The sequence below is a fragment of the Sylvia atricapilla genome, chromosome 22 (assembly GCF_009819655.1).
Source record: "Sylvia atricapilla isolate bSylAtr1 chromosome 22, bSylAtr1.pri, whole genome shotgun sequence".
NCBI lineage: Eukaryota > Metazoa > Chordata > Aves > Passeriformes > Sylviidae > Sylvia > Sylvia atricapilla.
In genome coordinates this window covers 2,414,520-2,442,464 of record NC_089161.1, presented here as the reverse complement: position 1 = coordinate 2,442,464, position 27,945 = coordinate 2,414,520, and the positions used below count along the sequence as shown (strand labels likewise).

The window sequence follows — 27,945 nt, the reverse complement described above, 5'->3', positions numbered from 1 at the left end:
ACATGGATCTGTGAGAGCAAAATTTACCTTAGCTGTCGTTAGCATTGCATTTTGCTATTAAACATCAAGATTACCTATTGTCAGAAGAATTATTGAAATTAGTAAAGACCAAGAGCAAACTGCAAACGCAAGAAGTGGTAACACACAAAGGAGGCCAAATCGGACAGGCTGGGCAAAGCAGAAATAAAAATGAATCCTCATCTATTCTTTTGGAGTGGTGATATTAACCATCCTTGGGCTCAAGGGAAGGCCGGGCAGGATGATTTTTTGGGCCTCTCAGGTGGCTGTGTTTTGCTGTGCCAGGAGTGCAAACAGCGCCCAGCGCCGCCGGGGTCACAGCTTGAGCATGAAGAACACCTCGGTGTCGGCGCCGCAGTCGGGCTGGGCTTTGGGCGAGGACCCCAGGGCGGCGTGGGCGGCGGGGTCGGCACAGCCAGCCCTGCCCACGCTGCAGGCCCCCTCGGGGTTGCCCCTCTCCTCGATGGGGCTGCCCCCGAGCTGTGCCCGGCCCTGCAGGCGCTGCCTCTCCTGCGCCTGCCGCGCCCTGTTGGCGATGTAGCGCACGCGGCTCTGGCTGCGCGACGACGAGCGCCGCAGCAGCCCCACGCTCTCGCCCTCCTCCTCCGACTCGCTGGGCTCCAGGCTGATGGGAGAGGTGATGTCGTTCTCCTGCTGAAAGGCCGTCAGCTTCTTCAGCTGCTCGGTCAGTTCGTCCCGGGATCTGGCCGGGGCCCGCAGGCCCGAGGAGCGGCGCTGCTCCCGCATGGAGCGCGTGACGAAGCTCCTGCTGATGCTGCGGTATTTGCTCTCAAAAGTGCACACGATGTCGTCAGAGGTAAGGTCCCCGAGGCTTTTGGACTTTGCCTGGTTACTCCCAACCGTGTCGTGCGCTTTGGATTTGTTAGAGGACTGCCTGAGACTCTCCATGTAGAGCCTGCTCCAGGTGTGCCGTCTGGGAATGGAGGAGAACACGTCCTGAGGGCTCCTGGCCAGGGGCCGGGGGCACAGCTCATCAGCCGGCAGCTGGCCAGACCTCAGGTTGGGGTTGGACTTGCTCTTGCTGACCATTGGCATCTCGTTGCTGCAGGTGGTGGCGGAGCGTGGGCGCATCCCCCTCCTGATGGCCAGGGGCTCCAGGCTGTCCTGGCGGATGCCCAGGTCCGGGAGGCTCTTGCGGGCCAGGCTGGGCAGGGAGAGGTCGATGACGGTGTCGTTGGAGGACATGCTGGACGAGGAGGACATGCTGTCACGGTGGCTGCCGCAGTCCAGCTTGCTCCAGATCCGGTCATTGACCGTGGCATCAAAGTACACTTCTGCTGCTGGAGACTGGCTGCTGGGAATTTTTATCGAGGCTGAGGAGTCTGACGTCTTCAGTCCTTCAGTCTTTGCCCTTCTTGTCAACACGTAAGAGCTGGTCTGAGAAACAGGGACAGGGAGAGCCTGTGCAGCCTGGGCTTTCTGGGGAGAACCTGCCTGTGTGCTGTTAATGACATTGCTTTGCTGGGGTGGAGCAGCTGCTGCACCCAGGTTTTGCCCTTTGGATTCAGAGGTGCTTTTCATGTCTGTTAATACCTGACCTAGTTGGTTGTTTTGCTTCTGGCAGTTTTCTACAGGTTGTCCAGCACTGAGATCTGTTGCCTCTACCAGCCTGGCTTTTTGGGGATGTGCTGCTGATCTGCCCTGCTCTTCAGCCTCACTGCACTGTGTCCAGCCATTTCTTTCCGTGGGACATCCTGCCACACTTGTCCTCTCATCCTCTGGGGCTACTAAACTTGTGTCAGCTGCTCTTGGGACATCCTGCCCTTGGTCTTCTGCAGCCACATTTGTTCCTTGTTCTCTGGAGGGCAGGAACTCTTGAGGCTGCTTGGGTGTGCTGCTTCCCTCTGATGGAGCTTCGGTGGAATGGTCAGACCCAGACCCTTCCTCAGAGTCACTGTAAGGGGTAACGGGCAGAGGGAAGAGAAGGCTGCAGTGATGGTTCTCATTGGCAAGGACAGGCTCTTCTGTGATCGTTTCTAGGCTGCATAAAGAAGTGGCTGACCTCTGGATTGAGAAGTGGCAGACATCTGCTTGGGAGGCATGAAAAGAAAAAGAGAGAAACAAGAAAAACAGAGATGCAGGGTTAGTTATCTCTTACAAATTACAGCTTAGATAGACTAAGACTCATTCCTTATGTGTTACCATTTTGTTCTCAAGGTACTAGTTGCTTATGTTAATCACGATTTTAAAAATAACTTGTGATTTCAAATGCCTGGCCAAAGACAGCAAAACATTTTGCACATTCAGTTTTAGCTGCACAAAGCCCTGTTACATCAAGAAATCTGAGTCCATGCACAGCAGCACCATGTGACTGTTCTGGTTTTCTTATCAAACAACAGCACCCGGCAATTTGCCCTTTGTGTCCCCTTCTGTAAACCAACTTTGCTTCCTCCACTATCCAGCACCACTTGATTTGCAGTTTTCCTTCCTTCCAGCACTCAAACAGGTCAGGGTATGAGAGCACAACCAGAGCATGTACAATAATCAAAACACCAGTTTGACCAGCAGATGTGATCCCAATGACCAGCCACTCAGAAGAGAAGCAGTACAGGACTTGTGGAGCAGATTACAAATGATCTGCAGGCAGTGGAATGTTGGCAATGGGACTTTTAAAAACAAAACAAAAGCCTTAGACAGACTTTGTTCTTCTTAAAAAAACTTGGTAATTTCTATTTCAAAAAAACTCCGCAGACAGATGGGTCATGAACAGCAGGCTGAGAGTGCAACCCTGGAGAATCACTACAGCCACCAATTACCTGGAGAAAATGCTCCATTCTCTGCAGTGTTTATCACCTGCACCCTGGGAGCCAAAGCAATCATGCCAAAAAGATTATTTCCCATATCTCCAAAGCACAGTGCAGACATGCATTCCAGAACTAACAAAGCACCACCGAGCCAGACCACGACCTTAAGGGTACAGGAGCAGGTAATTATAGGGCAGCAAACAAGCAAAAACCAGGACTACAGGCAACAAGGTGCTGGAATCAGGGACACTCAGCAGACATTACCTTTGACTTGCTTGTCCTTTCAGTTCTTAACTAGAGAGAGAGAGTGTGCATGTAGAATAATAGGACAGAACAGAGGAAAAATCCAGTTAATGTAGGGAAGGCAGGTGCAGATAACAGGATAAATTAGTGCTCAGGGAGGAAAAGGAGACATACAGGGATATTCACACATGGTTGTAGGATCCTAAGAATTTCCGACCAACCAGAGCACTCAATGGAATCCATACATGGACAGATATTAAGTTCATTCTTTTAATCATAGAGGAATGCAAATATTTGTTAGTGTTGAAGAAACACACTCCACTGGACGGGGGAATGGAATCACAGAATCATGAAATCAGTGGTTTGTGATGGAAAGGACCCTAAAAATCATCACGTTTCAAGTACCCTGACATAGGCAAGGACACTTTCCAGGTTGCTCAGAGGAAGCTGAACTCCTCCAAAGCCCTTTCCTAATGGAAATAAATCACCTGCAGTCCCAGAACCTGCCCAGGGAATACCAGATCTTTCCTTTGGCACCAGATTTTCCAGCCCAGTGCAGGAACTCAGGGGTGGGAGCAGCTCTTCCCTGGCCTGTCCTGCATTAGCTGGGAGTGTTGGAAGGGAATCAGGCACGTGTGCCCATAATCCACATCCAACATTCCAGACTCCTAGTGTCTGGAGTGTCAGGAAGAGCCCAGAGCTGATCAGACTTAGGAACTCTCCTCCCCATCCAGCAGCACAGATTGGGGCACACTTGGAAGGGGAAGCCCTGGAAAATGTAAGGCTGCTGCCATAAAGGGCAGAGAGTTCCCTGCCTTATCCCAGGGGCACTTCCCCCAGCAGAATGCCAATTCCCAAGTGCAGCCATGGAGCTGGTTTCCCTGGTTTCCTGGCCCAAGGCACGGCCTTGCAGGAGGATGGGAAAGGGAGCTGTTTGTGCAAACAGAGGGGCTCTCACTGGACCAGCAGCAGCCAGTCCAAGGCACCATTTCACCACTTTGAGGGTTTGCTGATTCCATGCTTGGGAAGTCAGATGGATTTAATCAAATTTCAAGCATATCACAATATTTGTTTAGTGACTTGGGGGGCTGGCAGGGGAGCTGGCACTGATAATGGGAAATGGTTTCATATGTCACAGTACTCAGAGTTTGTGAAAAGCCCAATGCCAATAATTTAGGCATAGAAAAAGTTCTGCTGCTTTGGATTAACTGCAAGTCACGGGAATCAGCAAACTTCTCCCCTCCCATTGTCCTGGTGTTTTCCTAAAAGCCCAAGCAGATATTGGAAAAATATGTTAAAAAAATAAAGGGGATAAAAAGATGGAAGGTAAATTGCAGACACTCACCCAGATGAAATTGGTCAAATAAATAAAATATCTCAAATTTCTGTGTGAAGCTTTCAAAGAAGCCTACTATAGGTGGGCAGTCAGAATCTGTTACTAAGAAAGGGATTACATCTTAGGAAAAGCACCAAAGTTCCTTCACTGTTCCTGAAAATGTAATCACCAGTGTCCAAATTTCTTGGACAACTAACGAGGAGGGTGAGGGATTTGAAGAAGAGTCACAGCCAAAAGCTGTATATCCCACTTTCTCCTTACAATTCTGTGAAGCAGAAAATTCTTATCAAAACGTCTTTCCTTCTCTCCTGTGCCTGCCAAATCAGGATGAAAAATGCCATTTTTCTTACTAAAAGCTTTCCTTTGATTGCCTCTGCTTTGATTTCCAATCTTTACAAACCCTCAGTTCCCAGCACAGGTGCAGTCACACAGTCCCAGTGACCACACTCCTGTTTCTGGCGTGAAACAACCACAAAATGCTGCAGCTTGAGGAACTTTCCTCTAAGTGGGCACATTTTGTTTTGCAGGTGGGGAATGCCAGGAGTGGCCCAGCCTGGCTGGTGTCAGGGAGCAGCAGGTCACACACTCTGCTGCTCTGTGCTGCTCAGCTCTGCCCTCAGGCCACAGCCAGGGCTGTGTGTGGAACATCACAGCACAGAAGAAATGTTTGCACACACATTTAGGACCAGAATGAGCCACTGTGCTTATAAAATATGATCTCCTGAACACCCAGAGCAGAGAATTCCATCCAGTAATTCCTGGACTGACAGCAGTGATTTTGCAAGGTCTTTGAGGAGGGAACAGGTTTATTGTTATCAGAGAACACATTAGACATCATTCCTGACGTGGTTATGCCTCAGTGGAACACAAAGGCTGATAATGGAAATGTTGTTTCTTGATATGGGTTTTCCATATTCAATCTCACTTAATGCTCTGGTTTGGATCTTAAAATTTACTTAGTATCATACCACATTCACTGAGGAAACCAAGGAAACAAAAAACCCTGAACAAACAACCCCAACATTTATGGACTACTGACAGTGTCACTACTGCAGATGGTTGACTAGGCACGGCGAGGACTAATCTAAACCAGACACATCTACAAAAAAGAAAATAAAAATATTTACGCAGATTTTTTTTCTGTCATTGCCAAAATTAAAAAAAGAAAAAAAAGACTTCTTGACAGCCAAACAACATAGAGGAGCTTCTAAGTCAGGACGCTATGCAGAAGCTGAGACAATGGTGTGGTCTACAGTGGAGAAGGGTGAAGAAAATCTGGTCTTACCAGTAAAGAATATAGGGGATTTACTTCGAATTTCCTCCAATTTTTGAACGAACAAGGCATTCATTTCCCTCTGTAGGGTGCCCACTTGCCTTCGAGAAGGTTCAGACCAGTGCTTAGGGAATTCTGGGCTTCCAAGGCTTTCTAGACTGCTGGAGTTGGAGGATATAGAGCCATTGCTGGCTGCAACCAAGTTGACAGTGCTTCCATACTTGCCACCTGATTGGCACTGCCACCACTGCCGGGAATGAGCCTTCATTCCGTGACACTTAGAGTCACCACTTGTCTTCCCTGGGGTCACAAAAGACTGAGTGCTCCTTGCCACATCATCTGCAGTTCCAGGGCTGCTGCAGGGCTGCAAATCTGACTGCGGCCTGGGCTGCCCTCTGACAACCCAGGTCCTGAGCTCTATCCTCTCCTCTGCAGTGCTGCCCTGCCCAGGGCGCAGAGGGTCTCTAGCAATGGGCCTGGCAGGGTGCTCACTCCACGGCCCCTCGGGGTCGGGGCTCTCTTGGGAGCCAATCATGCATTTCATGCAGTTGGTGGCCACTCCGATCCTGCCCGAGCTGTTGATGGCACAGCGGGCGAAGACGCTCGGCTTCTCTCCCTGGGGCTCCTGCAGCCTCACCCTGTGTGCCCTGGGCAAGGGCTCGCTGAAAGGAGCCCCGGGGTGGGCACAGCTCTGCCCTGGCCCTTTGGGAGAGCCCTGGGCCTTACCTTTCAAGCCCTTGCCAGGTGCCTCCCCACCGGCGCCGTCTCGGGGAGCTGGGGACGGGGAAGCACTTTCTGGCTCTTGCACAAAGCGAGGCTGGGAGGCAGCTTCCACTTCCCTCCCTTCTCCAGCCCCTGCAGAGCTGCTGTCCTTTGTGTCAAAAGCAATCTCAGGGAAGCCCTTCTTGTTCTTCTTCTGGCTCTTGGTGGGTGCACTGGCCGTCCGTCGCAGGATGTGGCTGCTAAAGGAATGTTTGCGATGGAGCTGCCCAGCAGCATGACTGTCCAGAGAGGCCTGCTTTGGATTTCTGAGAAACAGCCCTTTTAGACCTAGAGCTTGTTTGGCCTGCAAAAGAAATAAGAAAAGAATAATAATAATAAAAAAAAAAATATAAAAAACCCCTTATAAAAAATGCAAAGCTCTTCCTCTGGGCACAGGAACTCATGGACAAATGATCATTCACATACAGAGGCTCCTGCTATATTCCTACCATCAGCATGAGAACTAACCCAGAAATAGGACAGGCATTAAAAATGAAAAAAAATCACTAACAGCAGCCTTGCAAAATAACACATCTCTTTTTTTCCTTTTCTCAGCTACGTTTTTGATAACATTTTCCAGCCACACTTCTCTGTATTTGTCATCATTTTCTTTCTAGTACGTAACTACTTACAACATCTACATAAACATTAGAGCTATTGAAAAGACAAAAAAACCAAAAGGAAATACTTCTGTCTACAAGGATTTCATTCTGAAAGCTGAAGAGTTTCTCATTTTCACCCAAAGCAGATGTATTTAAAGTTCTTGCTGTAAATGCATTTTCTAGGAACTGCTGGGAAATAAACACTGACCATAAAATAGAATATTTTTGGTATAAAGGAGATCTACACTTCAATTGAATTGAGCAGTGTCATGAATAGCAGTTAACTATACACACACAAAAGATCATTGAGTATTTCAATTTCTACCTGTGTGATTACACTTTGGTAATTTTTCCTACCATACAACACTTATCCCAAGACACTCGTGTATGTTTTCAGCACTGAGGAAACACACTATAAACAAGGGAAGTTAGTCAGTGTCATTATACAGTTCTCCATAGTCTTTAGTAATTATTTAAGCATTAAACATATAAATTCACCATCAGAAATCTCCCACCACCATACAACTGATTTACATTTCAATGAAACAGAGTTCCAGCATTCCTGCAAACATTCCAGGTGTACTTGCCAACTTTTCAAGCAGCAGGGCTGATGCCTGAGACAATGTTGGTTTGCTCTGTGCACAGAGATCACTTAAAGCACAGAAAAGTATTTCTCTTTCAATCTACTTCTCCCCCTTTGTTCTCCTTATTTCCCAGCGAGATCAGACTTGTGAGCAGCTGTAGCATCAAGAATGAATAAACCCAGGGTACATCATGATTGAAGTGGATTTTCAGAAGCCCATGACAGGACCTGACCAGCAGCCACACTCGCTGGCACTCGCTGTCAGTTCCAGTTTTGCCCTGTGATGTCACACGAGGTCACATCTCTGCAGTGCCAAACAACGGCACAGAAGTGTCTCATTTAAATTACAATGGTCTTTCAGCCCCAAATAAATATTTGAGTGCATGCTCGTGCATTTCCAATTCTGCTGTGCAGGATTTAATGGACAGATATTGGCTGCCCTGTGCACTGAGCCTGGGCTAAGAGCTGCTTTTACCCTGAGTGTCCTGCCCAAGCTGCCACGTGGGACCAAGGTTTATTTGGCTGACACAAGGACCAATAACAGCGTTCATCATTTGATTTTTTTTTTTTATATAATATTCAGTCAATTATAATTGACTGAAGTTTAGTTAACACGTGCCAATTTCCAGTGTGAGTAGGACATTATCAAAAATTACCTTTAGGATAAGATAAAGATGGTGGGGATTGATTTTTTTCTTTTCCCCATGCAAGGCAAATATTAAATATTGGAAAACCTTCTGTGAGAGCCAGAGTATTGAACAGTCTGCTTAGACTACTGGGAGACAAGTTGGCAAGTACATGAATTTATTGCTATAAAAAATCAGACAATATAAATATTTGCAAAACCCAGAAAAAATTATCATACAAATAACACAGACAAATAATATCCACCAAAAAAGAAAAGGGAAGCACTGATGGAATGGGTGGCACGCAGTGCAGGGCCCCAGGTGTCATTCTGGCTTGTTTGGTGCAGCTTTCTTAAGCTGAACACTGTTGCTTGAATCAGTGGAGTGATTCAAGAACCCAAAGGCAGATTTGGTTAACTTGGGGGGAGGAAAAAAAAAAAAAAAAGTTTTAAAAGAAGGAAAAAATAAAAGAGAGCAGTTTTGAGGGAGATCCAGGACATTGTGCTTTCAGCTTCCAGCCCAGCTTTTACAGGGCTTTTTCACTCTCTAAAGCAGACTTGAAAAACAGCACAAGAGGCTTTCCCACAATTTAGCAAATGACTCACTGTCAATGTTCTTTTCCGTGTGAAAGAAGGGGTTTGAATTATAGCCCTCGAGAGAAAAGGCAGGAGAGGGAGAGGCTCAGAGGAGGAGGAGAATGGCAGGACTTTTATCCTGGATCTGCTTCACAGGGGGAGGGCTCTGTGGCTGTCGATGACCCCACAGGAGTGACCCAGTCAAATGTCACAATTCATGTCCCATGAGTTGGAGAGCTCGAAAATGCTAACGAGGAAATTGATGCTAATGAAGCCACCAGCTCAAGGCATGCAGGTGTGTGGTGGTGTCTGCACCTCCCTGAGGCAGGAGGGGTACCTTCAAGGCGTCTAAAAACGCTCTGCTTCTAAAAGGAGACTTTTTTGACATAGAGAAGCCCACTGAAATCACAAACAGACAGAGTAAAGGCAGAGTAACAGTGAGGGAGGAGCTCAGAGATAGGCACATCTAGAAAAACCACAAGAAATTCTGCAGTACATGAGCAGACCACAGAAGAGACAGAAACAAAGAAAAGCCTTTCCAGGAAACAGAGCAATCTGAAAGAGATTTCACACACAAGTTAAGGTGAAAAAAAAAAATAATCTAAGACTGCTTTAGTAATACCAAGCTACTGAGCAGGCGGAATATCTGCGTTTATAAAAAAGTCCCCAGATGTAAATGTTTGCATTAGAATCTCTGGATTAATAAAAAATGCGTAAAATCAGGCTGATAACTGGTATGTTTTTTCTGCCCATCATTAAAGAATTTTCTCCTCTCTTAATTATGGGCAGAAAAATTAGAATTTTCAAAATTCTAGTTTGGACAGCACTCTGTTAACCGAAAATCAAAGTAAAAAGTGATTCAGACAGATCAGACCAGAAAGGAACATGTAATATCTGTTCCACATTTTCAGTAGTTTTTATCAAAAATTATAAATTGAAAAAAAAGCCAAAACAAAACCACAACACATACAGGCTTTCTTTCCAAATCCTTATATTTTGTCAGTGCACAGAATCGCTTCTTAACACCAGCAAACCCAGAGAGACTGCAGTGACAATCAGGGAACACCAAGAAAATTGATGCCCCAAAAAAAATCCTGCAGAAGTTTAAATGGACAGGTTGCCCTTCTTCAAACTATCACCAGCCAGTCCCTCATGAAGAAGTTAGTAAGAGCAAATAATTATGAAAGGCCAGGAGATTAAGGCTGAACAGAGAGAGAATTTGCCAAAGGAGGTTTGAATTGAAAACACTTCAGACATTCCCAGAGGATGAACATTGTCCCTTCCATTAAACACTGCTGGCAAGGCCAGCGGCTTGGAAGCTGATGGAGTTACGTAATTAAGCAGTAATTAAAGTGTAGCAGTTAAAAAAAGGCTGTTTCCCTGTTTGGGAAATGCTCGAATTGCCCTTTCCAGGAGGAGCTGGGCATTCCCAGCCCGTTGGATGCCTCCTCCTGCTGCCGCGATGCCGAAATTGCACCTCGTTACTGCGGGACAAACTGAGCTCCTCAAGGGGCTTTGTACCTGGATTTCATTGACATTAACAGCACACAACACTGCACTGAGAGGACAGGAGCTGTCTCGTTTTTATCTGGCCTAGGAAAAGTCTGAAATTAGGGCTTTATTTTCTTGGAAATTGAGATGTGGCGCCCTGAGAGTTGTTTATTTCCTTTATGTGAAGAAAACACACCCTTAATAACAGACAAAGGGTGTAACTATTAATGTCCAACTATTACTAGCATCATCCTTCCTCTGCATTTTTAGAGTTATTACGGCAAAAAATCCAAAGGAAATAAGCTTGAAGAATTTAATTAAATTTAAAATGCCAGAACATCAGGCAGAGCCTTTATAGCATCAGCTTTGCAGGGAGCAAGGGCTCAAGGCTAAGGTGTGTAACCTTTGGCCCAGTGAGGTGCACTCACAGGACTGGACACAATCCCATTATTTATATAAATGTGTGTGCTGCAATGAAATAACCTTCCCCTATGGCTTTCCTCAAAAAGGCACTGCAAAAAATCTCTTTTTTAACTCTCCCCATGATTTGCCTTTACCTCCATGAATATTCAGAAAGATCTGGTGCTGGCCTGAAAAGCACAGAGATCAATTTTACTTGAAGTGAACAAAAATGTCAGGCTGGACCTTCACCCCCTGAGTTTCCCTGGGATGATAGAAGCTCCTGGCAGCTCCTGTGGGGATGTTGCACACTCACCTTACCACTGATGTCATTTATAGCCACATGCACAAAGATGGAAGCCTCTTCTATGCCTTCCAGGTACACGTGTCTGTAACCTGAAACACAGGGAGCAGAGCTGGCACAGGGCTGGGACAGGTCACAGGAGGAGCAGCTGGAGAATTTCCTTTTGGGAGCAGCAGAAGAGATCAAGCAGGATTCTCCCAGCTCCTCGTCACAGTGAGGATCTGTGCATCACCTTGCCACACACTCAGGTACCTGAGCCACACCTCTGGCAAACTTCACCCCCATTTTTTGTTATGATTTCATAAAGCAGTCATGTCCTGTTTCATTCAGGGTCTGTTATTGCTGCTGTCATCCATGATTTAAACTTGACCACATTCTCTCCTCTGGACTTTCAGTCCATTATTAAGACTGTAAACTTTCATCCAAGGTCAGTTTACTGAGACTGGATTTTTTAAAAAAATCTTAAACACAAATATTTTTCTTTACTTTGAAAGGAAAGAAAAATACATAGATGAGAAGCTTTAATGTGAAATAAGACTGAACTGGAAACAGAAAGAGGAAACTCAGAAAATGGCATTTAATAATCATTATATCCCATCATTAGAATAGGTAACTTTCTGTTCTGCACTAAACTACTACTCATAGTCATAAAAGCAAGCAAAACTCTAGAGCTTTTTCAAAAACTGGTGTGAAGAAAGAGAAGAAAAAGCACTAAAGGAGTAAAGATCCTGTAGAGCAGTCTGCCAAGCCCACAGTATTCATCCACCTTGCTTAGCAATCTTATATTATTTTTCAAAATCTAGTCCCAGAAGTCTAGAGTTAATTGATTAGTCTTCATCACTGTATCAGTCAGTAGCTGACTGAGGCAGAGAACTCAGGGAGTTCCAAACTCCTTGGAAGCAAGCCTCTTTTTCTAACTAGGAATTTCTGCAGCAGGTACATTAATTTCCATATTTCACAGGCAAAATCCCAGCCTGGTAATTTGGGAAGTCCCCTTTCTCTCACCTGGCATCATACTGCTGAAGGCTATTGTCCTCTGCCCGATGAAATCCCTCCCAATGGGGTCGTGGTCCCACACGAGGAACCGGATCAGGGCAATCTCTGGCATGTGGACTGTGAACACCAACGTCTCCTCCCACATGGGGTTAAAACCTTGCAAAAGGGGGAATCAGCTTTTAGGTATCTCATTCACAAGAAACAAGAAGTCTGCCTACACAAAGAATGGCTCAGCTGCAGGGTCATTCTGGTTTTGCTGACAGATTGATCTTGGAAAATCCAAGTGCTCACTCTCCTGAGGAGCAGCACAAGGATTTGCAAGGAACAGAGTTGGGTCTCACCTAAATTTGGCCCTGCTTCCAGTAGGGGTTTGGCCAACCTGTCTTTTGATCTCTGCAAGCTCAAAATACCCTTCTCTCACACATAATGAGAAAAGAAATGTCTTGTTTCACACCAAGACCTTCAGCATATTTATTCCAACTCAGTCAAATAAGTCAAAATCCAAGTCTAATTAACATTAAAAATGCTGAAATCCGATTTTCAGTGCTTTGCCATAATAGGTATCAAGTCTTATCTACTCCTATTCTTACAAAAAAAAGCTTGCCTGAAAGAGGAGTTTCAGCCATAAAAGACCTAAATCCCAGACAATCTTACCATTATCATCAACTACTCTGGTTTGTTCTTTGAAGCAATCAACAGGTAAGCCTATAACTTCTACTTCAACAAATGGATCTATGATCTGAAAAACAAAAAGCAGCGAATATTGAAAAGAAAGAGTGACAAAGATGAAACCCAAGCAAATGGGCACTGTACATGAATGTCTGGGTAATTATTGGTCTTGAGCCATATGGAGCCATATGGATTATTAAATTGATAAGATCTCTCTCCCTTTTTTGTTTTGGTTTTTTTTTTGTTTTGTTTTTTTGGGGGTTTTTTTTGTTTTGTTTTTTTTGCTTCTCCGGAAGTACTGTGTTGGCAGTTGGGGGAAAAACATCAAACCACTCCTTGTGATGCTTAAAAGTGAAGAAAACCACCTGAAGATGTAGGATGTTCATGACCCAGTTTATTCATGTTCTGTGTCTCCTGACAAATAACTAACTGCAGGATGTGAAATCCTCGTCCTTAACCCAGCCAGTATGGAAATAAACCTTATGAATCACAAAATAACAATCACCAGCTGCCCCATACCTCTCCTCTGTCCCCCAGCATGGAATCACGTGGTTTGGGAAGTTGTTGACCACTGATAATTCTTAGAACCAGTTGTTTCTTCAATTGACCAGGCAGTGGGTCTTCAGAATTTGGATTAAAGACACCTGTAAGAACAAAGAGTCCCATAACATGAAAGTGCAAAATGATTTTAATTACAGATACCTTCTGGCATCAGAAGTGCATCTTTAAACAAACTGTAACAAGGCCCCACACTCAATCCTGTCATGCAATCAGTGACCCACTGGTTTTGCTGGTTTTCCTCACCTTGACACATGCAGTTTGGTTTGAGGACATAGCCACAGTTCCCATTGGCACTAAATTTGGCCCGGTTCAGTTGCAGCATTCTCCCCTCTGACTGGTAGTTTAGTGCAACTATTCAAAAAAAGAAATCAGATTCAAATTTGATTTCTTAGATACAAAACAGATACCTTATGGAAAATTTTTCTCTTATATTACACCTTCAGGGAGAGCTTTCCAGAAGAGCTGAACTCTGAAGCCCTCTTGCATTTGAGAAGTTCATTTATTTCCATTTACCAGACAACTCTTTGCATGTTAGACACCTGTTCAAGGTAACCAATCCAGGGACAGTGACAAGGAGGACTCAGTGGTCAGCAAAGCTGGACAAGCAGAGAACTCAGAGTGTCCTAAGGGGTCATTCCAGCGCCCCTATTAAAACATCCCTCCCAAAACAGAAGGAAAAATAAATAAGTTTCCTTTCTGCTCACCAAGTTGGCAGCCAGCATTCCAGAAAGGCTGGGGGTTGTAGTTGCTGGAGTCCACTCTGTAGGAGGAGGGGTAGATGCGGGACAACTGGTGCTGGTTGAAACGTAGGTACTGTGCTGGCTTCTGCTGCAGGATCTGGTGGGCTTTGGTTTCACTGAAAGATGAAACCTGCCAGCTGGAAGAGACTGCAGAGGAGATTAGAGGTAATCTCCTTATTCATTTATTTATTATCTAGATAAAGCTTTCAAAATTACATAGCTTGAGTCCCTTTTAACTATCAAGCATCATTTCAGTCTGTGCCACTCAGAGGGAACTGTTTTCCTTAAATTACAGCAGGTACTGTGCTTGTTGGAGCAGTTATGGTTGGGAAAGGGAAGCTGAATATGATGATGACCTGAATCTTCATTAAGAAGTCTTCTTTTAATTAAAAGATATGGAAGAATATACACCTTTCCATTTCTTTGTGTAGCAATTATTTTCACCAAACTTTTAGTTCAACTTACTTTCAGTTTCAACATCATGGATGCCAACAGACTTTGTGTATTTCACCAGGTCAGACAAGGCCCTGGACAGCTTCATTGTCTTCTTCTGTCGGTTAACCCTAGAAGGACAAAACAGATTAACTTCACACCAATTAAGGGATAAATGTATTGTTCTTATTTAAAAATAAATCAGGGTAAAGAAATATAGGAGACAGTAAGAGCCCAAAATGCATAGAAGGTCCACTGTGCTTTGCTAATTAATCTGAACAGCACCAAGAGATAATTCTGGTGATTTTGTGGCAGACATTGTATCTCCTCCCCACATTCCTGTCACATGCCTGCAGCCACCAACAAACTGGCATCTAGACCAGAGGCAAACCTATTTAGTGGGTGCATTTATGCAGGCATATTTTGGCAACAAAGCTCTCCAATCACTTGTTAACAAACCTGCTGTAGTGTACAGAGCTCCTGGCTACATTCCCCTGAGAATCCGAATCATCTTCACCCTCTTCCAGACTTGATGCCTTTTTCAATTTGCTTCCTTTTTTCTGTGCCAGAAGGAAATAAAACCATAATGTCATAACTGTGTGATCAAAAGTTTGAGCAGCTGGCTACAATTCTGCTTTGTTATGCCAATGAGAGTGTTACTTAGAGAAAATGGAAAATGACAGCTTTCGTAACACTCAGCTCTGCAGCAAAATTTGCACATGGGGAAAACTCAGCCCAAGGTCTGAGCCTTGTTATAAAGGAAGCATAAATCCTCAGATAAAAGGTGTAAATTAATTTCTGTGGTTCTCAGTTAGATCTTGGACGCCCTCACACCTTCATGTAAATTGAATCTGTGTTGTTATGCACAATGATAAGCAGCTCCCCAGCCTGTCTGCTCAGTAACAGCCTCAGAGCGAGGTGCTGCAGATGTTGCAGTTATGAAATTCCTCTCCACTGCGTGCAAAAATAATAAAAAAACCCCCAACCCTCCAAGAATCCAAGATGTGGTGCAGACCTCACCTTGGCAGGAACTCACCTTGCGTTTGGAAAAGCTGCCCATGAGTGAGCGGCTGTGCCTTTTGCTGGCACTGAAATCTTCCCCAGATTCCGCATCGTCCTCAAGTTTACTCTAAAGCAACCAAAGAGAGAACACAGGAGCTCAGAGTCTCTGGATATCAGCACAAACAACAGGGGCTTTTAGCACTGACTGTTCTGGGTAACATCTCTGCTAAAGGGTTTGTCAAGCCCTTGGCCTTGTAGTGGCTCTCACAAGAACTCTGATACATGGTGTAAAGAATTGCGTTTAAAGTACATCCAAAACTCACCCCAAGAATGTTTTGGGAAGCTGATTTTTAGTTCTCATCCCTAGTTTAGTTTTAATCCCTGGTTATTACACCTGTATCTTATTGGCAGATCTCCACTGTTTTTCATTTGTGTGGAACGATCTTCCCAAAATTTGTGGCTTATTCCAAAGTCTGAAATGAAAATGCCTCGACTTCATGAGGTGTAGTCTGTGGGCTGAGTACCTTTTTATAAATTAGAATTAATATAAAATTAAAATATATTGAAAATGCACAGAACATAGAGAACTGAGGAGCAAAGAGAGCCCAACTTTCATAAGCAGTTTTTATAATGGAAAAGCAAATTCTTTCTGTTGAAAAGTCATTTCAGAGTACATTTCATGCTCCAATTGCTGTATGAGCAAGATAAGTAGTTTGTGTATCTGACAGTGATGTTCACCTGGCATCATCATTGACTGCATGAACTCAGCTATGAAGCTGAAGTTAATAATAGATGATATATTTAGTAAACTAATGGAACAGAAGTACAATTAAACATAAATTTACCTTCTTACTATCAGACTTCAGCCCAGCCTTTCCTGTGGATGGTAGAGTGGAAACTGTAAAATTGTTTGGATCTTCACAGTCACGGATTTTGGACTCTTTTATCAGTGAGTCAAGTTTTTTCTTTGCTATATTCTCCACTCTCTTCCTGTTAGCAGATGCCTGCAAACAAATCATTTAATCATTAAACCATTAAACAAGGCAGTGATGAAAACAGCATCATGTGAGCCCCATGCCATGTCCAGCCCAACCCTGCAGCTGCAATAGGTGCAAGATCTATTGGGTGGAATGGATGGGAGATGCTTTAGAATCCTCTTTTCAGCAGATCAAAGGCAAAATGCAGGAGAACTCCTGTTCCCTGCTCTGTGTGCACCATGGCCCATGTAGGGAAGTGGGGAGATAAAACTAAAATTAAAAATCAAGAGTTTTCTTTTTCACTCAGGTCTTTTAAGGGGTGACAGATTGTGTTCTCTCTGTAGGCCTCAAGAATCCCCAGTTACATTTATCATGAAACAAGCTCTGATTTTCTGAACTCCTCAAAAATTCATTTTGGAAAGCAAACCAGGTGTAGCAAATCTCAGATTTAAAGCACCAGTAAACCTCAGCAAAGTGAACTGTTAATAACAAAGATAGTGCTGTAAAATACTAAAAAGTGATATGCTAACATGTAATAACTTCCAAAAAGAAAAGAAATTATTTTTCTCCTTTGGTAGACTTATTCAGGAAGAAGTTTCTCTTTTAGATGAAAAGGATCAGATACATAATACAAAATGGGGAAATAGCCTGAGGGAGAGAGGACTGAGAATGAAACTCTCTCCAAGGCAATCTGGTTTATGTCATTAAATGGTTTTGCTGTGTTTTGTATTGTTTCTGCAAGGCACAGTGGAACTTGCCAGAAGATTAAAGTGACAAAAAATAGAACTTCTAAAAAGGATGAAGGAGCAAGGGATTTTCAGATTGAAGCCAGCAGAGATTTTCCTTACAGTAAAAATCAACCAAGCCCAGCAAAGCAAAGTGATGCTCTGTAAAAATGACCACAATCTGATGTAAGTCGAATAGTTTCTTTTCTTTTTCTTGCATTTTAGGGGAAGCACACTGTGATGAACTGAAGAATCATGAGATGTTACTCTTTAAAATTCTACACTTGAAACATAACCCCTAGAACAGGTGCTGCTTCCTCTGCACTTTTGTCAACCTGCCCCCATGAAGGTTTAGAACCTGAACCACTTGTGATGAATCCCAAAGATCAGATCACACCCACAATCCAGAGAACTCCTACAAGGTTTCCTCTCACTGGGATGGGAAGCCTTGACGGAAATTTACACTCAAATGGGCACTTACATCTCCATTCATTAGTTTACAGTCATCATCGATCTCATCAGCACTGTCCTCATCAGAAACTTCTCCTTCCTCTGCATCATCGCTGATGTTGGCTGGAAGTTTCTTGCCCTAGAAGATAAATTTATTACACAGGCAGGGGAATATGCAGCTCTTGATGTGACATCCTAAAAAAACCCAAAATTATTCAAATCTTTTCCAGGATCTTACTGACTGAGAAGACATTTGTTCAGAACCTTAAGTAGCAGTTTCCCAAAGTCTGATTTTTGTGAAATTATTTAAGTTCGGGTTCAGTGATAATCAGGCAGAAATCATCACCGTCACAAACAAGAGGAAGGAAAGGACACATGAAGCAGGTGTCTTACCTTAACCAGGATCTTCCCTTTAAGACTTGCTGGTGAAGGGAGCTTTGTGGAGTCATCATTGTGCACAGAAGACAGATCCAGTTTGTCTCCCAGGATTTCTGTAAGATACTGAGCCATCTTCTTCTGCTGCACGATGCTGCAGTGGTTCTCAATTGACAGGATCACAGGGTACCTGCAGAGACCAGCAAGTATCAGCTGCAAATTTGGCTTTTACAGCATGAAGACTTTCCCCACTAACAACAGAGCAGTGTCATACAGATAAACCTGCAGACAAAGCCTTTTCTATAAACACAGCAATGTTGTTTCTAGTTTTAGTCCTGCTGTTCTCATTTATTGTTGATTATCCAGGCCAAGGCCAAGGAACAACAATGCCTTGTTGGTTGAAGATAAGACCTGTGGAACATCTATTCCAGTGTGATCAGTGCAATGTAAAACCACACTGAAGATGGATTTCTCTTTAGAGATGATGCTTTTTTAAGATCAGCACAGCAGCCAGTCTATAAAGGAGTATTGCAGGACTGAAATATCAGGGATTCATTAATTTAAAATCAATTATTTCTATCCTGACATCTGGCCTTCATTAGCTCCTCATCAGGAAAATAAATCTTTCAGCCAAACCAGGACCAAACTTGACCAGTTGATGATGTGGTCCCAGTTACCGTTTTTGCAAAGGTTTAAAAAACTGAACAATTTCAAAAGCATTGCTTTTGATTTGTTTACCATGACTTCAGGCAAACTGCAAAAAATCTCAGGCTCACAAGAACTTTACCTGGTCTGAAAATTTAGTGCAAGTTTAGTTCTACTTGTAAAGGCAGATGGGCTGCTTTGGGGGAGCCACTGGAAAATTTTTACAGCGATAAAGTAATTTCTGTTTAAAAAGAAACAAAGGTTGGCACACACATTTTGACTGTGTGTGGAGGAGGAGAACAGTAACTGCCACATGAAACTTCCCATGAATAATACTGATTTTCTGAGCAATGTACCTGCAGGGAAAATAACTTCTTTGTGATGAACACTCTGCCTTGTCCACAACTGGGCTACTGTCTCTTTGGATTCTTTATTCCCTGCCTTGTTTCCTATCCCTGGAGCACTCAGGTGTAGTCTTGGCAGCACCAGAGTGCACACCACAGAGACAAAGTGGTTCAACTGTCAGCCCTTCACTAAAAACCTGCTGTACCTCAAGTGTTGTACAGACTCAATAAAGCCAGCTCCACACCTCTGTGCAGAATGTCCCTACTCAGCTTTGCCTTGGTGTTTCTTTCTGAAGGATCTGAAAAGACCAAAATTCAGAAAACAACCCCAAATTCTGTCTGGAACACTGGAACAGGTCAGATCTTCACTCCCTGTACAAGGATGCCAGGGAACACTCCCATTCATAGCCCTGAGACTCAAAGGTTGGCAGGCTGGATACATACTCATTCTTGATAAAGGCATATTTGTTGATAGTTTCAATCACATCTTTGAAGAGGATTTTGGAAGTCAAGGTGTATCCATGGTGGACAATTGGTTCCCCGTCTGGCCCATCCCAGCAGTCAACTGCAGGACAGAAACAAGGACACCCATCAGAGCAGGAACACCTGCACCACTCCTCAAATCTCTCTTGTATTTCCACGCTCAGGAAAATCTGTCCATTCTATCAGAACATTATTTTGTTGTTCTTTACGGAAGGAAGATGCCATTTCCCCAGGCTTTTTCCTCTCCCCAGTTACCACGTCTTCTGCAGAAGCCACAAATCTTTCTTCAGAGAGGAGAAACAAGAGTACAGAGCCCAGTGACAGCTCCTTTTTGCTCTTTACCTTCCACGCAGCGACAGCCAGACTGTAGCACCCATGCATACATGTCCACCCTGGACTGGGACATCAGCTGATCTCCCATGAGGTAGGTGTTGTGTGAAGAGGTAATGAAATAGTGACTCAGAGGGTAGCTCATGTCCTGGTTCACATGGTAATGTTCTGGGTTGAAAATGTCCCCTGATGGACTCCGCATGTAATTGGTGAAACCTGTCAACAACAATGCTGTAAATAATGCAGTTTCATCCTTTTTGTTGCCATGACTTTCCTAAAACCAGCCTAAAATGCAGCCTTTTATTCACCAGCACATTTAAAATTAGAGAAACAGCACCACTACACCCAAATTGCCACCATGACCCAGTGCAGTTATTGCTTTTCTCGTTGCTTTGTACATTTTCCTGCTCTACCTTTCCTGAGGAAAAAAAAAAAGTCTATTTAATCCAAACTTCTTAGGCTTATAACTTGTGTCCAAAGATTCTGCTCAGACATTGGGTCACACAGTATATAAAAGCCCCCAGAGATCTGCAGTCATATCCTGGAGCTGCTCCTCAGTGAAATCTTGTAAGATCTACAGTTTCTGATGGCCCAAGAGGAGATAGTCTCCTCTCCTCTTTCAGTATCTTCCCCAAAAATACCAGAATAGTGACAGTACACATTGGCTTCTACAAGCTACACTCTCTAATTTGGGCATGACACCACAAATGTGCCTGAGGAGTGGGGCACTAATGTCACTTCAGAGATTAAAGTTCACTCCAGACTTGACACTGGAATATCAATTATCTGTGGGGTTTTCAGTGATGCTACCAGAAGAATTTATCTTCCAGAGTAGTGGGATGCCTGTGAATCCTGCAGACATCATCACCTGGGCCCTCTGTGCATTGCAATCACTACTCTTGTTCAGAAGCAAAGTTTTAGCAAGTTATGATTTTATCTTTGTGTGAAATTGCAGCTTTCAGACCTCCAGCAGACATCTGTGCACATATCACAGACACTTTCACAATTCAGACTGACATGAAACACTGTAACTTCCACTTCAAATCTCCCTCAAAGGTTTTTTTTTTTTTTCACCACCAAGGAAAGACTCAGATTCCCATTCACACCCTGGTGTTGCTGACAGCATTGATGCCTTTGGTCAGTAGGTTTCTGCTTCAGGACTTCTAATTCTCCTGACATTTCATTCCATAATTAATGTGTCTGTGTAAAAATCCTGCCAAACTTTCAAAGGTCTTAACACTTTTGACTGTGACAAGATAAAATGTCACCTCTGTGATGGTCCTTCTAGGCTCTACATTTTGTGTTGATGAAACTTTTATTAAAGGCAAAGAGCTGATAAACACAAATAGCAGCCAAAAAACTTTTTGAACAATACACTGGGACACAGTGCCAGGGAATTCAACTCAGCCCAGCTGAATATTGAAGTCTCTCGGAGCACACACCACGATCAATGAGCAGTGATAGTGCCAGGGTGAAAACAAAAGATGAACCAAGGCAGAGCAGCCACCGTGGAAAATGGATAGAGCACAGAGTGTGTCAGCAAACACACAGCCAGCCACTCGTGGCAGGTAATCAGTTCTTCCTGCAAACCAATCAGCTGCTGCCAGATTAATTCCACCCAGCACTGGCAGGGCAGCTGCTGCAACAACGCCATTGTTCGCTTTAAGCTCTTGTTAAAATGTGATGCCATGATGGTCGTAATGAGTTCACACGAACTGGATTTATCAGTGCTACAGGGAATAAAAACAGGAGTGAAGGAAGGTCCTGGCAGCTGTGTGCCCCACAGTGCTCACACTCAGGGAAGGTGCACGGTGTCACTGATCAGCAGACAAAGGTGAAGGTTTCTCTGCAAGGCTGTGAATGAGCCCGTTGTGACAGGCCAGCCCAAGGTGCTGTGTGACCACAGCCAGCACAGCTGAGGGCACAAGGCAGCACAGGCACATGAATGAATACAACAGGACAAAGAACACTGTATGGTTATTTCACTACTATTGAAGTGCAGCCAAGTATGGGCAGGATGCTCCTGCCTGGGCTGTACCAATTTGAGAAATAAACAGGCAGCTTCAGCTTCCATGGCTGTTGCATTTCAGTCCCCAGGGCAACACTGGACTTGTTTTCTGGGAGACAGGAGACATCTAAAATCTCAACTCCACACGAAGACAAGAGAGGAATAACTCCCCTGTGTGTGTGCACACACATGTTCACACATGATGCACATGCAGACACAGATTTATGATTTTTAAGCAGCTCTTCCTCCTCTGTCAGCTCCAGCCCAGCAGTGTGTCCCTGTCAGCTCCTCAGTCACCTCTGTTTGGATGTCACCAGAAATCTCCTGCATTAATTAGGCTCTAGATTAGGTCTGTTCTCTTCTGCTGCACTTCCAGCAAGTTACTGGAGGGGTTAAGGTCACAAAACTTTTTCCAGTTGTCTCCAAAGGACCTCACCTTCTGCTTCCCCCTGATCAGGAGCTCTGTAGCAGACACCAGCAGAATGTCACCATGCTGGACTCTCTCTCATCCTAATCCATAAAGTCTCTAATGTTTTAACACCCATTCTGAGGCAAAGCAATTGTATAAAAATTTTAAAAAATGTTTTTCTCTACGGAAACTTAACAGAGTTTGAAAAGCCTGCTCTTACTTTTGCAGGTATGAGGAAGGCAAGATAATGAACTAACTTATTCATTATTTATGTCACTGCAGCTGCCTGTAAAGACCAGCAAATGAAAAGAATGTCATCTGCTCCCTCACTGGCATTAGCATAAGTTTTAAAATAAATTGAAAATTTAGTCTGGAAGTAGAACAGACCTTGACCCATCGTCAGCAACCACCTTACACATTGTACCAGAAACTACCCACTTCTTCCTGCAGGAAACCAAACAACTTCTGTTCTGCCACTTTTCAGGATGACAACACACCCACAGAAATGGACAAGACTGATTTTCTAAAGGTCCAAGAACTTTTGCACAGAACCTAATTCCTGAGGAATGTACTCCCTTCTTGGAGTCAATAGGATCTGCTCGAAGATTTACTGTTTGGGGGAAAGGACTGACAGTCAGCCCCCAAAATAACAGCTCCCAGCCTGGTGGTACAGCATTGATATATTTAGAGAGAAGGCTTCAGCAGCAAAGGTCAGGAAGGCAGGACCAATTTCATCTATCATCCCACTCAGACATTTACTCTGGATCACATCACTCCTCTTATATTAAGTCTTAAATGATTTCCAAAAATACCTGAAGGAATGATGCAACTAAATTCAACTGTATTTTCCAAAAGCACAAATAGAGACACCTCCAGTTCCAGCTGACTTTCAATAACTGCTGCTTCATCATGATATGTACCTCTCAAAACTCCTCCAAAAAGATCTCATTTCCCTTTAGATTCCTCAGCAAATGGTAGATATTAGGAAAAAAAAAAAAGGCAGAAAGACTGAAAACATACTCTATACAACATGACAGATTTCTACAGCTATATATTCTGCAAGCAGCAGCAATATTCTCCTGAGCATTGACACAGTTCCCTTTTCCCCACAAAGGCTGCACCAGCCAGCTTACCATCAATTCCCAGGGCTCCCTCCTTCTTGTTCTCCGGGCATGGCTCAAACTTGCTGATGATTTCCAGGCAATGTTCTTTAGTCACATTTGCCATCTGTAAAAGCAGCAAAAAATGCAGTGTTAACTATTAACCACAGCTTCTCTGAGCTCTCTCCTCTGTCTCCAGTCCAACAACTGGGCAGATTATCCATAGTGGGACTCAGGATTTCCAGTTCCCCAGTGGGATTCTCACTCCTGTCAATCAGTGTCAGGTCAGATCAGAAGGGGAGCGCTCTGTGAAAAGTTTCTGTGCTATTGGCAGCTGCCTGATGGCAGAGTTCTGCTTTGTAGGTCAGATCTGTTGTTAGGCACCACAGAGCATCCAAACAGAACCAGCTTTGTCACAAACCAATGGGATTTCTTCTCTTGTAGGATTAGAGGATTAGTTTGCATTATCAAAGGTTTTTTTTACTTTAAAATAAAACAAGAAAATGGCTCATCTTTATGCAGCAGACAGAAAAATCTGTTAGTAGCAGGGAAACAGAGAATCGGGACATAATGTTCTCAGGAAATCTGCTAACTTCAAGGTTGCTTTGCATTCTCAACTGAAAAAGAAAAGAGTACAAATGGAAATATATATCTGTAAATGCTGTAGTTTATGAAACCAGGGCCCGTAATGTTGAGCTGTAACTTCTTTTACATAATGCAATGTTTTAGTAATTTAACTGTAACTCAATTAATATTCCTGCTACTAACTGTTGATGCATTCTCTATTATCCTGATATTTAACATTCCTGTCCTGAGTGGTCCAGCAAATCCTTTCTATTAGATGCTGTACATGGCATGAAAACATAGCCCTTGTCATCAGAGTGCAATAAAATAACCACCAATTTGCAACACAGAATTTCCTCTTTGCCTGGGGGAAAATGAGACCACCAGCACATCTGCTACAAGATCAATGCCTTTTCTGGGGGCAATTTAAAACCTAATAAATAAAAGTAAAAGAAGAAGACAAAACCCTCTAACTCTGGATTTGAACATCGATGATACTGGGTTCAAAAGATAAAGCTCTCGAACATCAGGTTTTCCTGGGATGAAGTAAAGATGTTTTCCCTGTCCATGGTGTATGAAAAAGGCTGGCAAGGGAGAGAAGCCCCCCAGGCAGGATTTGGCCATGTCAGTAATTAGCTGAGTTGATTTGTGTCCTGTGGTGAGTGTTCATCTTCCCCTCACCATCTGGAGGATCAATTGACCAATGAAATGGAAACACACCCCACTTATCTAAGAAGATAACTGCCAGAGAGGTGGATTTTTTATTCATTCCTTTCATGGACAGTGACTAAAACTCACGGACATTTGTGACTTACAGGCATGAAGTTTCAGAGGAGACCATGAGAGGAAAAGGGCAAAGATAAGTCAAAGCGTTTTTCCTGCAGCACTGGAGTTAAATCATTCAGAGAAAATTTCTTAGGTACTACAATGTGTTTCAAAAACTCTCCCATACATTAATCATCCTCTCAACTGCTCTTTGAAAGATAATCTTCCAGTTTAGACACTGAGATAGTGTGACACAGTAATTCAGAGTTTCATCATGGGCTGTGCACCAGGTCACAAGCAGAACCAGGAACACCAGCTTTGCTCCAAGGTATTGAACACTGGGAACAGACAGATGCTGATGGGATTGCTCAAGGGGAACACATGAAAAAAGAAAGCAATTCTAGAGATTATATTTAGGGGCACACCAAAAGAGCCTACAGGGGAAAAAAAAGGTAATGAGAGCAAGAAGATTCAAGAAATAGTCCTGCCAGCCTAGAGATAAAAATCAAGAGACATCTGTCTGTTTTTCACACACACAGCACCAAAGTCCCCACCCTTTTAAAAAGGAATTCATTCCCAGTGGCAAGCAGGAAGGCATGCAGCTGGAATTCTGCTCCTGGCTTGGGCCTACCTTCTGTTCAGTCTCCAAGAAGCGTTTCAGGTCATCTGTGTCCAGGTAGTCCTTGTGGTTGCTGTAGGTGAGCATCAGCAGGTACAGATCGCGCCGCGTCGACATCATCTTGTAGAAGGCACAGAACTCCTCGAAGTCCAGCGTGCCCTGGTTGTCATCTGTGTCAGCCTCCTGCAGCACACAGCAACGAGACAGTCAGGAACCCAAGTGCCTGCACCACTTTTAAATAAACAAACCCCTGGATGAGAGGGAAGCACTGGAATTAAATGCAGGTTGAAGCTGCCTGACGTGGCTGTTAGAACCGACTGATCCATCAGCCTTGTCACAGGAATCCTCTGCACAGCTTTGAACCTCTCCCATGGATACATCAGTGCAGGAGCCAAAAAACAATTTTAAAGGTTTTAACTGTTCCACAGGGAACCTTGCTGAAGGATTTCTTCCCTTTCTGGCAATCAGGTAAAGACAAGGTACCCTCCGACCACATTCTTGTGTCTGGCAGAATTACCCACTCACATCCTCAGAAGATCATGGGAGCCCAAGTCATCTTGAAATTAATTTTATATCCAGGTTTTGAGAGGATATCTGTTAAATCCGTTGCCATAAATTAATAAGATCTGGAAGAGTACTAATTTTGCAAGTAAAGAAAAAATCATCAGGGATTTCACATAAAGGCTTGCTGGTCCCTGCAGGGACTTTGTGATAACAAAAGCTGCCATCTCCATTGTTGCTCACTAAATTGGGCCAAGGTCAGCAGAATGCAGTGTCAAACAAACAGCTTTTAGCAGTGCAAAAATCTGACAGATACAGAAGTTTGCATGCTGGATATTTTATTAGCACCAGCTATCATAGGATATTGCATACTTTATTAAATAATATTTGTTAGAGAGAACATAATTGGAGGAGGAAGTTTCTGATCAAAAAGGTACAGCAAGAGAGCAATCTTGGTACTGTGTGTTTTCAGGTTACATAACACAGAAGGTAACTGGTGTGTTGCCTTTTTCTGTGCTTAACAATTTATCTGTGACGTGTTTCTGGAGCTCTTTCCAGTTTACCAAGTGGACTGTGTAGTATCTCTCAGCAGAGTGGAAACAAACCAGCTGCTGAAGTATTTGCAATTTCTCCTACTGGGTTTTGTGTTAAATCCTTGCTTTTTCAGGAAAAATAAAATTCTTACCTTAAACATTTGCTTGACTTTCTGTCGGGGTAGGTTGACATTCAGCTTGTGCATGAGCTGGAGCACTTCACTGATACTCAGACTGCCATCCCCATTTTTATCTGCCTCATCAAATGTCTGCTTCAACCACATTGAACAGGAGTTAAGGAACAGCAGGGAGTATTGGAGGATATTACTGAGCATCACGGATATATTATTTTTTTCACATTAGGAAACACTGCAAATGAGACTGGGAATGAAAGGTCAAGCTAATATCTAACTCTCCTCATGTTGGTGCAGTAACAGCTTCTAGACTTGCTGTGCTCAACATGCCACCATGTGCTCTGTGCCTACTTGACAACACAGAAGAAAAACTTCTGAGTGAATCTCAGTGTTACATCATGGTTTTACAGTGGGAGTGAGAGTGAGGAATACACCTCTGTGTTTTCCAGTCCACTGCAGTGACTCACTGTTAAATCTTGCCCAGAACAATCGTCTTCAGGAACTCTGTCTCTGGAAACAGGGACTACAATGGGAACTGCTTTGAAGCTCTGAGCTTACTTGTAGCAAAGCAAATACTGTAAGGAATCCTGAGCTTATCCACAGCTCTCCAGTGCTGGGAAAGCTCTCAGGCAGCACGGGAAGGATATTGGTCTCTGGTCCTTTGGCGTTTGGACAGGCTGTCCTCGTCACTGATCCCTGCCATCAGGTACTTCAGCCCTGTGATCCAGGTCCGTGCCTCCTCAGCACTGGAGGACACCAGGTCCAGGGACTCCATGTGGTCCCCGTAGTAGATGCTGAAGCAGCAGTTGGGATCGAAGCTGCCGTCGGCATAGCGCTGGAAGATCTCCGACTGCTTCCCCTCACACACCTCCTGGATGGAGTCGATGGAAACTGCAGGGACAGGAGTGCAGCTCAGTAATGGCTGTGAGCATGCCCCAGGCTGGGCAGCTGCATCCATCCCACAGAGAAATGCCAGCGAGGGAGAGCCCAAACCTCCCACTGCAAGGCCCCAGTTCACACGGGGGTTACCTGACTCATTTACAGCACACTCCACCCCTGCAACCTGCACAGCCAACAGCAGCAACTTCAACTTCGTAAATGACCCATCATAAAATCATTTCCTGCCCTTTAAAGTCAAGCACAACACCTCTCATTGAGCCAGACCCTCCATTCTCATTTCTTTACAAGAGGACAGTGGTCCAGGAGGGGTCAGAGGGGAGGCTCTGTGGCTGACACTCACTTTTGGCTTTCTCATTCTTCCGAGAGGGTCTCCAGCGAATGCACGACCTGTGGTCATCCAAGTAGTAGAAGCGGACCAGCCCCTTGGAGCCACCACGGAGTTTGATCATCTGGGTGCCCGCCTGCATGGAGCTCATACATCTTTCCACTGAGGAGAGCAAGGGAGAGAGAGCAGTGAGTCAGACCTTGCTCCCTTTGGAATCACCTTTACGAGAAGAAACCACAGCCAGCAGCTGCCAAGTGAACAGTTCAAGTCAAAGGACAAGGTTTCCTGCAGTGTCTGATATAAGAGGTCAGGTGTTAAGATCAAAAAGGTAGAAAGATTCTTGGTGACTGTGGACTTGCCTGTAAATGTGAAAGTTGTCAT

The 27,945-nt window shown here is 44.1% G+C and overlaps 1 protein-coding gene across 1 annotated transcript; it reads right to left on the bottom strand.

Moving 5' to 3' along the window:
• Positions 1–259: 259 nt before the first annotated feature.
• PLCH2 (phospholipase C eta 2) lies at positions 260–27,945 on the bottom strand. Its single transcript, XM_066334588.1, has 22 exons — positions 27,924–27,945; positions 27,580–27,726; positions 26,987–27,230; positions 26,358–26,487; positions 25,184–25,354; positions 23,257–23,350; positions 19,719–19,922; positions 19,338–19,458; positions 17,923–18,094; positions 17,561–17,668; positions 16,223–16,381; positions 15,412–15,504; positions 14,835–14,935; positions 14,409–14,506; positions 13,908–14,090; positions 13,447–13,554; positions 13,162–13,286; positions 12,628–12,712; positions 11,983–12,129; positions 10,990–11,069; positions 6,362–6,701; positions 260–2,066 (listed from the first exon to the last, which is right to left on the bottom strand). Exons 1-22 carry the CDS (start codon positions 27,943–27,945, stop codon positions 334–336), a joined length of 4,665 nt encoding a protein of 1,554 aa, XP_066190685.1. The 3' UTR covers positions 260–333.

Excerpts from the sequence above, each read along its gene's own strand:
- PLCH2 (XM_066334588.1), bottom strand. The coding sequence starts at position 27,945 with ATGACAACTTTCACATTTACAG. Across the intron at positions 27,231-27,579 it reads GAAGAATGAGAAAGCCAAAA|TTTCCATCGACTCCATCCAG; the intron begins GTGAGTGTCAGC and ends CTGTCCCTGCAG. Across the intron at positions 19,459-19,718 it reads TGGCTGTCGCTGCGTGGAAG|TTGACTGCTGGGATGGGCCA; the intron begins GTAAAGAGCAAA and ends TCTGTCCTGCAG.